We start from the raw sequence: 13453 nt of genomic DNA, 5'->3' as shown, positions 1-13453 counted from the left end.
TTCGTAGTTCGAACTTCAAAATTTCATTAATAGCGACATACTCTCAATAAATCTTTCATCTCGTATTTCACAACCTTTGGGATGGAATTTCGAAAAATCCCTTCCTAAATGATGTCTACAGTATAAGATTAAACCCTCTCCAACTTTCAGTGATGTATCAGTCAATCAGGATGTTCCCCTTTATTTACGAGTATATTGATTAGTGCCGATTGCCAGTCCATTTCGTGTTTTGACGTTATAAAATTGACTAAAAGACATATCGTCGAACTCTGAAAACAGTTAAATTTATAATCAAGTGATCCCTTTACTGTCGAAGAAATAAACATGGACGTCCTAATTTTAAAAGTACAGGAGAGTGTAGGATATCCACGTCCGCATTTTTCTCTACGAATTCTGTGGCTGGTTTAGGAATCATGAACTACCCATCATTCGATTCAGTCACATATATCACGACAAAATATTGCTTGTATGAATTTTAGGGACTGTGGATATGGGTGTGCGTGCGGCCGCGCGTTCTAGAGATTCCGTACAACCGACTGTCACATATACGACGGACGTTCAGCAACACATATTTTTTCTGAAAGCAGGTTATTCAGGATTCCAACACAAGATATTATTCTCCACTCTTTTGACTGCAAGACCCCATTTTTTAAAAACATAATCTCCGTTCAATTCGTCGGCCGTCGTGGCCGAGCGGTTCTAGGCGCTTCAGTCTGGAACCGCGCGACCGCTACGGTCGCAGGTTGGAATCCTGCCTCGGGCATAGATGTGTGTGATGTCCTTAGAGCCATTTGAATTTTTCTCCGTTCAATTCGATGTCCTTACGTCTGCACACCTGCATTGTACCACTCTTCTGGTCGACGTCGGAGCCAATGTCTTGTTGCATCAGCAACTTCTCCACCATCCACGCACTGCTTCCCGCGGAATGCATACTCCATTGGACCAAACAGATGGAAGTCGGGAGGTGCGAGATCCGGGCCGTAGGGTGGATGTGGAAGAAGAGACCAATAAGTTTTGTGAGCAACTCTCGGTTGCGCAGACTTGTGAGAGGCCTTGTGTTGTCATGGAAAGGAGAAGTTAGTTTGCATTTTTGTGGAGACGAGTACGCTGAAGTCGTTTCTTCAATACACTTCAGAGATGGTCGCTGCACCATGAGGGAGGACATCAAACAGAACCCGTGGTTCAGCGCCTGTGACGATGTTCGACAAAAAAGTGTCACGGTTTGAGTCGTAACGCGCAAGCATCTCCGCACAGATGGTCCTTCGTTGCTCTTTATCGTCGGCGGCGAGGAACCTAGCGTGTACACATCTTTGAGTACCCCAGTTTGTGGACGGTTGTGTCAGCACTACCAACAGAGACGTCCAGTTGTGCAGCGAGGTGTTTGATGGTGATCCGTCGATCACCTCGAATGAGAGTGTCCGCACGTTCCAACATTGCAGGAGTCACAGCTGTGTGCGGCTGACCGGCACACGGGAGATTGGACAGGTTTGCGCGACTTTGTTGTGATGATGACAGACGCATCGCCCAACGACTGACCGTGCTTTTCTTCACTGCTCTCAATAGCCAGTTCTGTGATGAGAACGTACCTCAGTTACGATGCCATTCTTAAGGGTACGTATGGCGCCGCCACCTATCGGAGTTTCATGAAAACTGTAGGGTCTGAAGCGGGAATATTCCACAACGTCACACAAAAAGTTTCACATTATTTGAACAGAAATTGACCGAGAAAAACAAACAGTGCATTACTTATTGAACGCCACCAGTACAACGCACAAACTTACTAAAACTGATTAGACCGCTCACTGGCGCTAGTGTAGAGCTCCCGCAGTGAAGCCGCTATTTGCAGGGCAACGCCGTTTTTGCACTTAGCAAATTATGTCACATATCCGATGAATCGTCACATACACAATGACTTAACAGATACAAATAACGTTTATGTGGATTCTGCATCCCTGATCTTAGAAAAAAGTGTGAAAATGAAATGGCTCGTTCAAATGGTAACCGAGATTACAATTATACAAGTCCAAGCTAGTTGAATGAAAAATTCGATAAAGGAAAGTAACGCAAATGAAATAATATCATACAAGAATAAATTAAAGAATGAAAAATAGTCGCAAAAGACAGACGCAGAGAATGTTCCGGCAAATATTAAACAAGGAGCGATAGTGAAAAATTTAGCGAATGATAAACTAATCTCACTATATGCTAATTCATAAGTTTATGCAATTATCTTGAGTCGAAAACTTGACACATTTTCGATCATACTTGTAAGAAACGAACCCTACATTGTTGAATAGATGTTTGTGACCTCCCGTCTGTTGATGGAGATCTAATACAAAAATTTAGAAAACTACAATCGTGTAAGACAGTGTTGATTACTCACGCAGAGAACACGGCAACTGCCATAACCACATTTTCCAAAGACATCGTTCGGTGGACGAGGAGCCAAAATAAGTGAAAACATATCTCGGCTTATCTGTAGATACTCTACAAGTTCTGAAAAGACGACGGTCAACGTTTTCAATGTAATGTTGAGGCGTTTTCGGGCGCAACACTCGTGGCACAGTGGCTTCCGTCGCGGTCTGTCACTTCTGCGTCCCGTGTTCGAAACCCGTTATGGTTTTATTCGTTTTATTTTATTTTTTCATGTATCTACCCACGTTCGTAGAAGGTTACTAAACGAATGTTTCTTATCAAGTTAACGGATTGTAAAACTACGGATGAATTGTAAAATTACAACTGCGTTTCACTATGTCATACATTATGTATGGTATTTTCAGGGGATACACCCTTTTTAGATTCTCATATTCTTCTCTTTCATTTTTATATCTATTTTTTTAATTCTTATATTTCATTCTTATCTTCACTCTTCAGAAAGATTTGGCGCAACCCTTTGGATGATAACTATCGTAGAAACATCCGAAAGACAGAAATTACGAACACCACTAATATCGCGCAAAGGCAGATTTGCCAGAGCGACATTTCTTCGTACGAACCTCACTCGCGAAAGCCATGTTGGTAACATCGCTGAAAATTCCACGCGTTGACAATAATTTCATTGAACACCATGCACAACGGATCACTTTTCCGAAAACTGGCGCCTGCAATACACTAAAGTAATTTCACCGAAAACCATTACGAATAGTTTTGTCATTCATTTATTGCTTTTTTAAATTCACTCATCATACAATTAGCAGACGAATAAGGACAACGTTATTTCACTATACACTGGAAAACATTCGTGAAGTAATCTTCTACTGACATGGGTGTTGTAGTCTTCAGTCCAAAGACTGATTTGATGCGGCTCTCCATGCTACTCTATCCTGTGCAAGCCTCTTTATCTCCGAGTAACTACTGCAACCTACATCCTCCTGAATGTGCTTAGTTTATTCATCTCTTGGCCTCCTTTTACCATTTTTATCCTCCATGCTTCCCTAGAATCCCACATTGGTGATCCCTTGACGCCCCAGAACGTGTCCTACCAACGATCTTTTCTTCTAGTCAACTTGTGCCACAAATTCCTCTTCTCCACAATTCTACCCAGTCCTCATTAGTTACGTGATCTGCCAATCAAATCTTCAGTATTGTTCTGTAGCACCCCCTTTCAAAAGCCTCAATTCTCTTCTTGTCTTCACTGTTTATCGCCCATGTTTCACTTCCATACATGGCTACACTGCATACAAATACTTTCAGAAAAGAGATTCCGACACTTATCTCTATACTGTATATTAACAAATATTTCTTTTTCAGACACGCTTTTCTTGCCATCGCCAGTTTACATTTTATTTCCTTTCTGTTTCGGCTATCATCAGTTATTTTGCTGCCCAAATGACAAAACTCATTTACTACCTTAAGTGTCTCACTTCCGATTCTAATTCCCTCAGCGTCGCCTGATTTAATTCGACTAGATAAATGAAAAACAAAAATAAAAATAGTAATCGGGCTTCGAACACGGGGCTCAGAATTGCGAAGCCGCAACGCTTGTCACTGGCGAGAAACGTGTTCGCTTATTTATCCCCTCTTCCCCTGACCGAAGTTTCTCGGAAATCGGGTTGTGGAACTTGCCGTCGTCCTTGTCAGTAGGAATTACGAAAAAAACAGCCCTCTATTTTGTTCTTCGCTTTCTTTTCGTTGTCTCTCATATCCTTTAAATCATAGGTCAGTATTCATATTTGTAGCTGCGAATCTACAATTCAGGAACAGTTTCTTAACTTCTCTGCTGCAGCGTGGTAGGGACTTGATAACAACGCTACACTGCCATGGCTTACGTCATCGGTGTAGGGTTAAATGATCACCAGGTACCTATCCCACACCATCTACAGAGATCCAAAGCGAGCAGTGTGCTCTTTTAATGAGGTGACTACATTTTGGACTCGTAAGCTTAGACGTCGCAGCTGGCTCACATGCACATACATAACACTGACTTCCTTCAGAACTGAAGTTTTTTTTCTCAATTGCAGCAATACAATATGTCTGTGAGTACCATTTAAAGCCAACATGCCCAGAAATCCTTTGACAGAAGTCTCAGCACGACTAAAATAGGTAAAATCGACAGATACGTTTTTACTATAGCTATATTACTGAGACAAGGCGACGGACAGACACACTGACGACACATAGCGTGGTACGTTAAAGTGTTAGTTGCTACCTGAAGCACGCGGAGGAGTCGCCACCACCAGCGGGCCATGACTGGGCCCCAGCTCCCGCAACAGCGAGCTTTATTTTGCGCCGCCGGTTCCTTGAACACATCGAAAAAAATAAAGATAAGCACTCATTCATGTACCTTAATCATTTCTCAGTATTACATGTACTGCGTCCAGTACGACAGCTAATCTTATCTGCGTCATTATCGTCAGACTTGAATGGCAACATCGACAGTCTACTTCCGATAGATAGAGAGTCGGCTGATCAAACTATCAGCGAGTAAGGGTACGTGTACCGATACCAATACGTTTAATCTGTCAGATGAAGTCGTTTGTCGGAAGTACAAAGGTATCCACTCCTATACAGGGTGTCCCAGAAATGTTTCGATAACTTCGAGGCGTTAAGGAGGGTGTCTTGAGGAACAAATCGAGGGTAGGAACCCGTGTGCGGAAACGTCATCCAATGACGCTACAGAGCGTCGAAGTTATAGGTACCGATGCCAGCCTCTAGGCCATGCCTCCAGCAGCAAACGTGACTTTGTAAGCTGAAGGACCGTACGCTGAACGTCTCGCAATGTTGTTTGTTATTCAGTGATCGCGTCTGATTGCCGTGATCGCCATTGGAGAAGATGGAGCCAGCTGCTGCGTAGACATGCTTTGTCTCCTATGAATGCGATGCTCTGTTGCCTAGGCGGATGACAGTTTCAGATACTGGTTTCAATATGCAGTTTATTTTTCTTCTGGCGATTTTAGAGGATTCCAGGAGAAAATAAACTGCATACTGAAACCGGTATATGAAACCGTCATCCGCCTAGGCAACAGAATATCGCATTCATAGGAGACAAAGCATGTCTACGCAGCAGCTGGCTCCATCTTCTCCAATGGCGATCGCGGCAATCAGCCGCGATCACTGTCTGAACAACAAACAACACTATGAGACGTTTCGGCTACGGTCCGTCAGCGTACAGAGTCACGTTTGCTGCCGAGAGCGTGGCCTAGTGGCAGGCGCCGGCGTCTGTACCTTCGACGCTGTGTAGCGTCATAGGATGACATTTCTACACACGGGTTCCTATCTTCGACCTGTTCTTCAAGACACCCTCCACAGCCCCTAGAAGTTTGTCACAAAGTTTCTGTGACACCCTGTAGAGTTACACTACTGGCCATTAAAATTGCTACACCAAGAAGAAATGCAGATAATAAACGGGTATTCATTGGACAAATATATTGTACTAGAACTGACATGTGATTACATTTTCACGCAGTTTGGGTGCATAGATCTTGAGAAATAAGTACCCAGAACAACCACCTCTGGCCGTAATAACGGCCTTGATACGCCTGGGCATTGAGTCGAAACAGAGCTTGGATCGCGTGTACAGGTACAACTGTCCATGCAACTTCAACACGATACCACAGTTCATCAAGAGTAGTGACTGGCGTATTGTGACGAGCCAGTTGCTCGGCCACCATTGACCATACGTTTTCAATTGGTGAGAGATTTGGAGAATGTGCTGACCAGGGCAGCAGTCGAACGTTTTCTGTATCCAGAAAGGCCCCTACAGGACCTGCAACATGCGGTCGTGCATTATCCTGCTGAAATGTAGGGTTCCGCCGGGGTCGAATGAAGGGTAGAGCCACGGGTCGTAACACATCTGAAATGTAACGTCCGCTGTTCAAAGTACCGTCAATGCGAACAAGAGGTGACTGAGACGTGTAACCAATGGCACCCCATACCATCACGTCGGGTGATACGACAGTATGCGGATGACGAATACATGCTTCCAAAGTGCGTTCACCGCGATGTCGCCAAACACGGATGCGACCATCATGATGCTGTAAACAGAACCTGGATCCATCCGAAAAAATGACGTTTTGACATTCGTGCACTCAGGTTCGTCGTTGAGGACACAATCGCAGGCGCTCCTGTCTGTGATGCAGCGTCAAGGGTAACCGCAGCCATGGTCTCCGAGCTGATTATCTATGCTGCTGCAAACGTCGTCGAACTGTTTGTGCAGATGGTTGTTGTCTTGCAAACGTCCCCATCTGTTGACTCAGGGATCGAGACGTGGCTGCACGATCCGTTACAGCCAGGTGGATAAGATGCCTGTCATGGTTCAAATGGCTCTGAGCACTATGGGACTCAACTGCTGAGGTCATTAGTCCCCTAGAACTTAGAACCAGTTAAACCTAACTAACCTAAGGACATCACAAACATCCATTCCCGAGGCAGGATTCGAACCTGCGACCGTAGCGGTCTTGCGGTTCCAGACTGCAGCGCCTTTAACCGCACGGCCACTGCGGCCGGCTGATGCCTGTCATCTCGACTGCTAGTGATAGGAGGCCGTTGGGATCCAGCACGGCGTTCCGTATTACCCTCCTGAACCCACCGTTTCCATATTCTGCTAACAGTCAATTGATCTCGACCAACGCGAGCAGAAATGTCGCGATACGATAAACCGCAATCGCGATAGGCTACAATCTGACCTTTATCAAAGTCGGAAACGTGATGGTACGCATTTCTCCTCCTTACATGAGGCATCACAACAACGTTTCACCAGGCAACGCCGGCCAACTGCTGTTTGTGTATGAGAAATCGGTTGGTAACTTTCCTCATGTCAGCACGTAGTAGGCGTCGACATCGGCGCCAACCTTGTGTGAATGCTCTGAAAAGCTAATCATTTGCATATCACAGCATCTTCTTCCTGTCGGTTAAATTTCGCGTCTGTAGCACGTCATCGTCGTGGTGTAGCAATTGTAATGGCCAGTAGTGTATTAGCAACTTACGACTGTAAGCAAAGATAGTGTCGTCTTTAACTTAATCCAGCTCATTCCTGTTACAGATGTAGCATACGCGTGATTTCTGTAGTTACTATCCTCAATTCCTTGACATTTCTCCAAAACGGTTGCGTTTGTTGTTGTATCCACCTAAGAAAACAGGAATGTACACGTCGACACTATTGGATGAAGATACCATTAACTTTTTTTCCTCCTACCTTGTAGTTTACATGTCAGCATGGAATCAGTCAAAACTCATTCGCTGACATCGTGCAAATCTATTTTTGTTTCCCACGTCCAGAAATGAATAACTTTTACACAGAGTACTGTGTATGTTCTGTATATTTCAGGGACAAATAGAGAAGGCTACAGCAAACATGATTTAGGAAACCTTGACGGAAAACTGACTACTGTTCTATCTGACGGAACATTAATTTTCTTTGTCTAAATTACGTGTCTGTTCATCAGAGGCCACAGACAAGCTTCATACTGCCCTTCCTTACTTTCCTTGGGCTTGCCAGTTTTGTTCTGCCTAAACATTTCAAAATGAATGGAAAATGAATAGCTGACTAGTGTTGCATTAGATATAACTGAACGATCGAAAGATGAACGTTGAACGTCATCACTAAACGTATATGTCCGCCCGGATAGCTGAGTGGTCAGCGTGACGGATTGCCGTCCTACGGGCCCGGGTTCGATTTCCGTATGGATCTGGGATTTTCTCCGCTCAGGGACTGGATGTTGTGCTGTCTTCATAATAATTTCATCCCCATCCGGCGCGCAGGTGCCCAATGTGGCGTCGAATGTAATGAGACCTGCACCAAGGTGGCCGGACCTGCCCCGCAAGGGGCCTCCCGGCCAATGACGCCAAACGCTCATTTCCGTTTACTACACGTATATAAGATTTCATCTTCAGCAAACTATATATAGAAATTTGGTGAACAGTTCTGAGCCTGGAAAATATCTACGGTAGTACTCACAAACTTATCGCCTGCAGTTTAAAAATAGCAATGAATAAAATGAATATTATGAAAAGACTGAGAAGAATTTATTCCTATCTGTGACTGATCATTAACTTCTGTTGCTTTTGAAGCCAGCACAAACATTCTCGCGGCGATCGCAAAAAATACTAGGTGTGGAGGTACTGTGGCAGATAAGATTTCTGTTGACTTCGCTTCACATGAATGTCAAAGTCTGTGGATGTAATATGTGATATCGCCCTAACGCATATGCGTTCTACGAATAATATCTTTCAGCTAATGCGATATGGATAACTGCTATCTTACCTAAACAGGAACGAGATCAGACATCCGGAGCATCTATTATTAGAAGCGTTCGCTTGCTGAGTCGGTGCTGCATTCGAGAATGAGGGAAGATTCGCAGCCACAGAGAAGGGGCACCATAAATCGCTAGAATCACAAGCTACGGCAAATAGGTTAAAACCCGAGATCGATGGTCCCAACGTCCAGAGGTCATTTACACAATGACATTTGAAATATTATGTCGTCAAAGACATAAACAATGAACAAGTCAATTATCGCAATATATGCATGCAGCCACATTTTTACGGTCTAGTTTAACTGACAAACGATTTGTGTGTGTCTGCAGTACTTTTTCTGTATATACATATTTAGATAAATGTTAACTAATAACCTCAAAAATGATGTGCATTATCCATACTGCTTCGCTGGTCTATGCTCTCATCATCTCCACTTACATTAAACGCACACACACACACACACACTACGTCTACACTCTCAGCGCGACCTCCATTAAAAATCGCCGGCAGCCTAGTTCGTATGGTCTTCGCTGACGACTATGGGCTAAAACTAACTACTGCTACGTTCGACCCGAAGGCTGAGCTGAAATTCCTGATGTTATACTAGGCCATAAGAAGGAAAAGAGAAAGAAAGCAAAATGGGGCTCCTGCCTTTCCGTCGGGGAGACGTTCGCTTTTTTGTAAACATAAGCAACTTCATCAGTAGTAACAGGCTCTTCAGAAATCTATGGACAATCGATGTTGTATGTGAAAATGAGATAACTTAAGTCTTTTCTCACTAGAAGGTATCTCTTGATACACAAGGGAACTTCAAAAAGAAAGTTACACATTATTGTGGCAGACCAAGTAATTTTTATTGAATGCTGCGCTACACTTCTAAATGGCACCGATACGGGACATTGTTATCCGTGGTTATTGTCGGTGGCCTTCCATCCCGATCAGTACCACCCACGTCCCTGCAGCCTTGGTTGGTTGGTTGTTTGGGGGAAGAGACCAAACAGCGAGGTTATCGGTCTCTTAGGATTAGGGAAGGATGGGGAAGGAAGTCGGCCGTGCCCTTTCAAAGGAACCATCCTGGAATTTGCCTGGAGCTATTTAGGGAAATCACGGGAAACCTAAATCAGGATGACCGGACGCGGGATTGAACCGTCGTCCTTCCGAATGCGAGTCCAGGCGGCCTTGGTCAAATTGCTGGCACCATTTCCTTACGGCTGGACGCGGCATTCCACTCGGTCCATATACTGCCAGAATTTCACGGTGACTCTGTGTACAGTTTAGACGTTTTGTCCACAAGAATAACTCTGTCCCGCGTACTTTCACATTAGAGTACGTGTCCTGCAGCCGCGCAGTGTCACTCACACACTGTGATGCAGCTGTCATCTGTACCGCGGTAAAACTATCTGCAGGAAACCCGGAACATGTACTCTCTTTTGAGAATGCGCCACTCTCGTTGCGCGATGGTCTTACATGTGTAACTTAGTCACTAATTCGGAGCCGGCCGAAGTGGCCGTGCGGTTAAAGGCGCTGCAGTCTGGAACCGCAAGACCGCTACGGTCGCAGGTTCGAATCCTGCCTCGGGCATGGATGTTTGTGATGTCCTTAGGTTAGTTAGGTTTAACTAGTTCTAAGTTCTAGGGGACTAATGACCTCAGCAGTTGAGTCCCATAGTGCTCAGAGCCATTTTGCCACTAATTCGGAAGCCACGCGGGGTAGCCGCGTGGTCTGGGGTGTCTTGTCACGGCTCACGCGGTTTCGTCGGAGATTCGTGTCCTCCCTGGGGCATGGGAGTGTGTGTTGTCCTTATCGTAAGACAGATTAAGTAGTGCGTAAGCTTAGGGACCGATGACCTCAGCAGTTTGGTCCCATAAGAACTTACCACAAATTTCCAAATTTTCTAATTCGGAGGTTTGTTTCCTCCTGATTATAGATTACTTTCTGACATTGAACGTAACTTTACGTCGCGCATAACGATCTGTGCAAGAAAAATTCTAATTATTTCTATGTAAATCCGTGCTTTCTATGGCCAGCAATTTAGACTAGATACGAGTCTGTAGAGCTATACAAGTGCAGAGAATCGTACCGACCATGACAAGCCGACGGGGCGAGCAAACATTGCACACTCATGTTCAGAAAAAGCAGATCGCCTTGAACGACTAGAGACAGGACGTTCATATTCACGGGACATGTGCATTAGCATGTTCTGCAGAAATGATTAGCACTTGAACCATGTCGGCCCACGGGTTCAAGGTCAAATTTGGTATCGCGGCGCAACACCACCTACCGGTAAAATGTGCCTGCGGCTCTCGTTGTCGATACAAACCGAAGGTGACTTGAGCAGACGAGCAGGATGCCTCGCAGACTTATGTGTCAACCGTACCGTCAAATCAGTGAGTCTGAAAGAGGCGCATTATTGGCATGAGAAAATGTGGCATCCATCCGGAAAGTTGCTGCTTATATGGGAGGAAGTGTTTCGGCAGTGCAATGGATGTATGCAGAATGATTCATAGAAGGCCGTAGAACACGGAATGGGTCAGGTCGCACCACACAGACCATCCCCCTTGAAGATTGACATCTCATCCGAATGGCGTATGCACGATAGATTTGCATCCTCCTCGGCTCTGGCGCGAAGTAGAACAGTGTAACGCAGAGGGGACAGTCTGTCGCCGTTTATTACGGCGCGAGTCACCTGCGCGTCGTCCATTTCTCTGCCTCCCTTTGATGAGTGTGCAGAAACATGCCAGACGGCAACGGAGTATGGAACGACGTCACTGGGGACAGGAAAAGCATCAGACAGTGTTCTGTTTGTTTGAAAATGATGGTCGCATTTTGGTTCGTCTTAGACAGAGGGAGAGGCATCACAGCGACCGCATTCGCACAAGAGATACAGCGCCAGCTCAAGGCCTTATGGTGTGGGGTGCTATTTGGTACAACCGAAAATCACATTTGGTGTGTGTCTATGACACTGCGGCCAGTGTGATCTATGTGAAAGACGTCCAGTGACTCGTAACCATGCTCTTCTGCATAACACCTCAGACGCCATTTTTCAGCAAAACAGTGCATGACCACTTGTTGCATGAACACGTGCCTTCTTGGTGTCACATGATGTCAGCCCTTTGCCCTCACCCGCCAGATCACCAGACTTGTCGCCAACAGAGAATGTGTGGGCTATAGTCAATTGACGGGTGCTGTGCTGTGACCCAATGTCAACCACCACAGAAGAACTTTGGAAAAAGGTGAATGCAGCATAGATGACTGTACCACAGGACGCCAGTCGCACCTTATAAGCATCGGCTTCATCGGGCATAGAACAAGTTATCAGGGCCCATGGCGGACCCTGTACCTACTAGGCAACAGGCAAAATGCTGAACCTAGGAGACTGAAATGCTAATAATTTCTGCAGAACATACTACTGTACATGTAGTCTTTCAAAGTGTTCTGTTTTTCTCTGCACATGAGTGTACATATCGAAGGGATATTTACGAACAGAATATACAAAATGGTATTTCGTTATTAATATCTGTTAAACTTGTAAGTTATAGGCGTAAGAAAAACATTTTCAAAGTGCTAAACGATCATTTTTCGCGTGCTGGCCATACGCTCCCCAAATCAATTCGACAATATGAAACCTGATTCCGGATTTTTTGTCTAAATAACAGCACCATGACTGGAAATTTAAGAAAAATAAACACATTGCTCCCAAGCATTAAGAACAATTGTGATAGCCTGTTTTCGACAAGGATTTCCAAATTTCTTTTTAACAATAGGTTACACAAAGACATCAAATCCTTTGTTAGGTAGGCCATTACATAAAACGCAAAGAACAAATGTAATAATAGTAATTAGTTAAAGGGGATGTTCTTCAACGTGATTTGTGGAATTTAGTAAAAGATGTAGGGATTTATTTTATTCAGTAAACAGATTTTGTTTACCTCTGACTGCAATGAAAGTTAAGTAAATAAAATATTATTATTATTATTATTATTACTATTATTATTATTATTATCCACTCTCATACTCCGAAGGTAAGTAAGGATAGTTATTTATAGTGTTCAAATGTGTGTGAAATCCGGGACTTAACTGCTAAGGTCATCAGTCCCTAGGTTATTTATAGGCCACTGCGTAAAATACAAGTGTAAAAAATAAGCAGACATTTATAGATAGTCACAAATAATTTTATCAGTACAATATAATTCATTTTCAGGCTCAAACTTTTATCTTCTGGTATTTTTGTTCTATATTTCGTGTACAGCATGTATGTAGGTATTCATCTTAATGATTTCTTTCTGATGTTTTGACAGGACATACTGTTTTTGAATTTGGTATATATGTATGTTTTAAAGTTACTCTGTTGAATGATAGTGAATCACTAGATACGGAGACAACAAGAAGAAAAGTGTAAGACTTCTGATTTTCGAAGAATGAAGAAAACTCCAGACGTTAGCAATGAAAGGGGATGTTACTGATGCTCTCGGATCATGGTTCGGGTACTATCACTGAAGCTATTTGTGTCCATCAGTAGCACCTACTTAGTCAAGAAGGCCTCAAACAGCAGACTGAAAGCGGACGTAAGATATATTTTAATTCGAACGCTAAGCTATCATAACCGTTCGTACGGTTCAAAGTGATCTCCCTAGTGTTTTATTTAGTGAGATTTCGATTGATACGTTGTCTCTTAGTCCCAAACAATCGAAGTATCTCCGGCAGTTCTACATTTCAAACCAAACCATTGTCCAAGGTAAGCCATATTAATTTGTCACTG

At 44.0% G+C, this 13453-nt stretch overlaps 1 protein-coding gene across 3 annotated transcripts in view; it reads right to left on the bottom strand.

Annotated features, from left to right (window-relative positions):
* The window catches only part of LOC126161944 (phospholipid-transporting ATPase IF-like), a 633423-nt gene that overhangs the window by 211315 nt on the left and 408655 nt on the right, over nucleotides 1-13453 (bottom strand). Inside the window, exon 2 of one of the 3 annotated variants that reach the window (XM_049918124.1) lies at nucleotides 4649-4738. The exons of the other annotated variants lie outside the window; for them this stretch is intronic. Within the exon in view, the coding sequence (XP_049774081.1) occupies nucleotides 4649-4738 (90 nt within the window). The remainder of the gene's footprint in view (nucleotides 1-4648; nucleotides 4739-13453) is intronic. 3 annotated transcript variants of the gene reach the window in all.

Source organism: Schistocerca cancellata, chromosome 2, assembly GCF_023864275.1.
Source record: "Schistocerca cancellata isolate TAMUIC-IGC-003103 chromosome 2, iqSchCanc2.1, whole genome shotgun sequence".
NCBI classification, from domain to species: Eukaryota; Metazoa; Arthropoda; class Insecta; order Orthoptera; family Acrididae; genus Schistocerca; species Schistocerca cancellata.
This window is presented reverse-complemented; position numbering and strand designations above follow the sequence as displayed.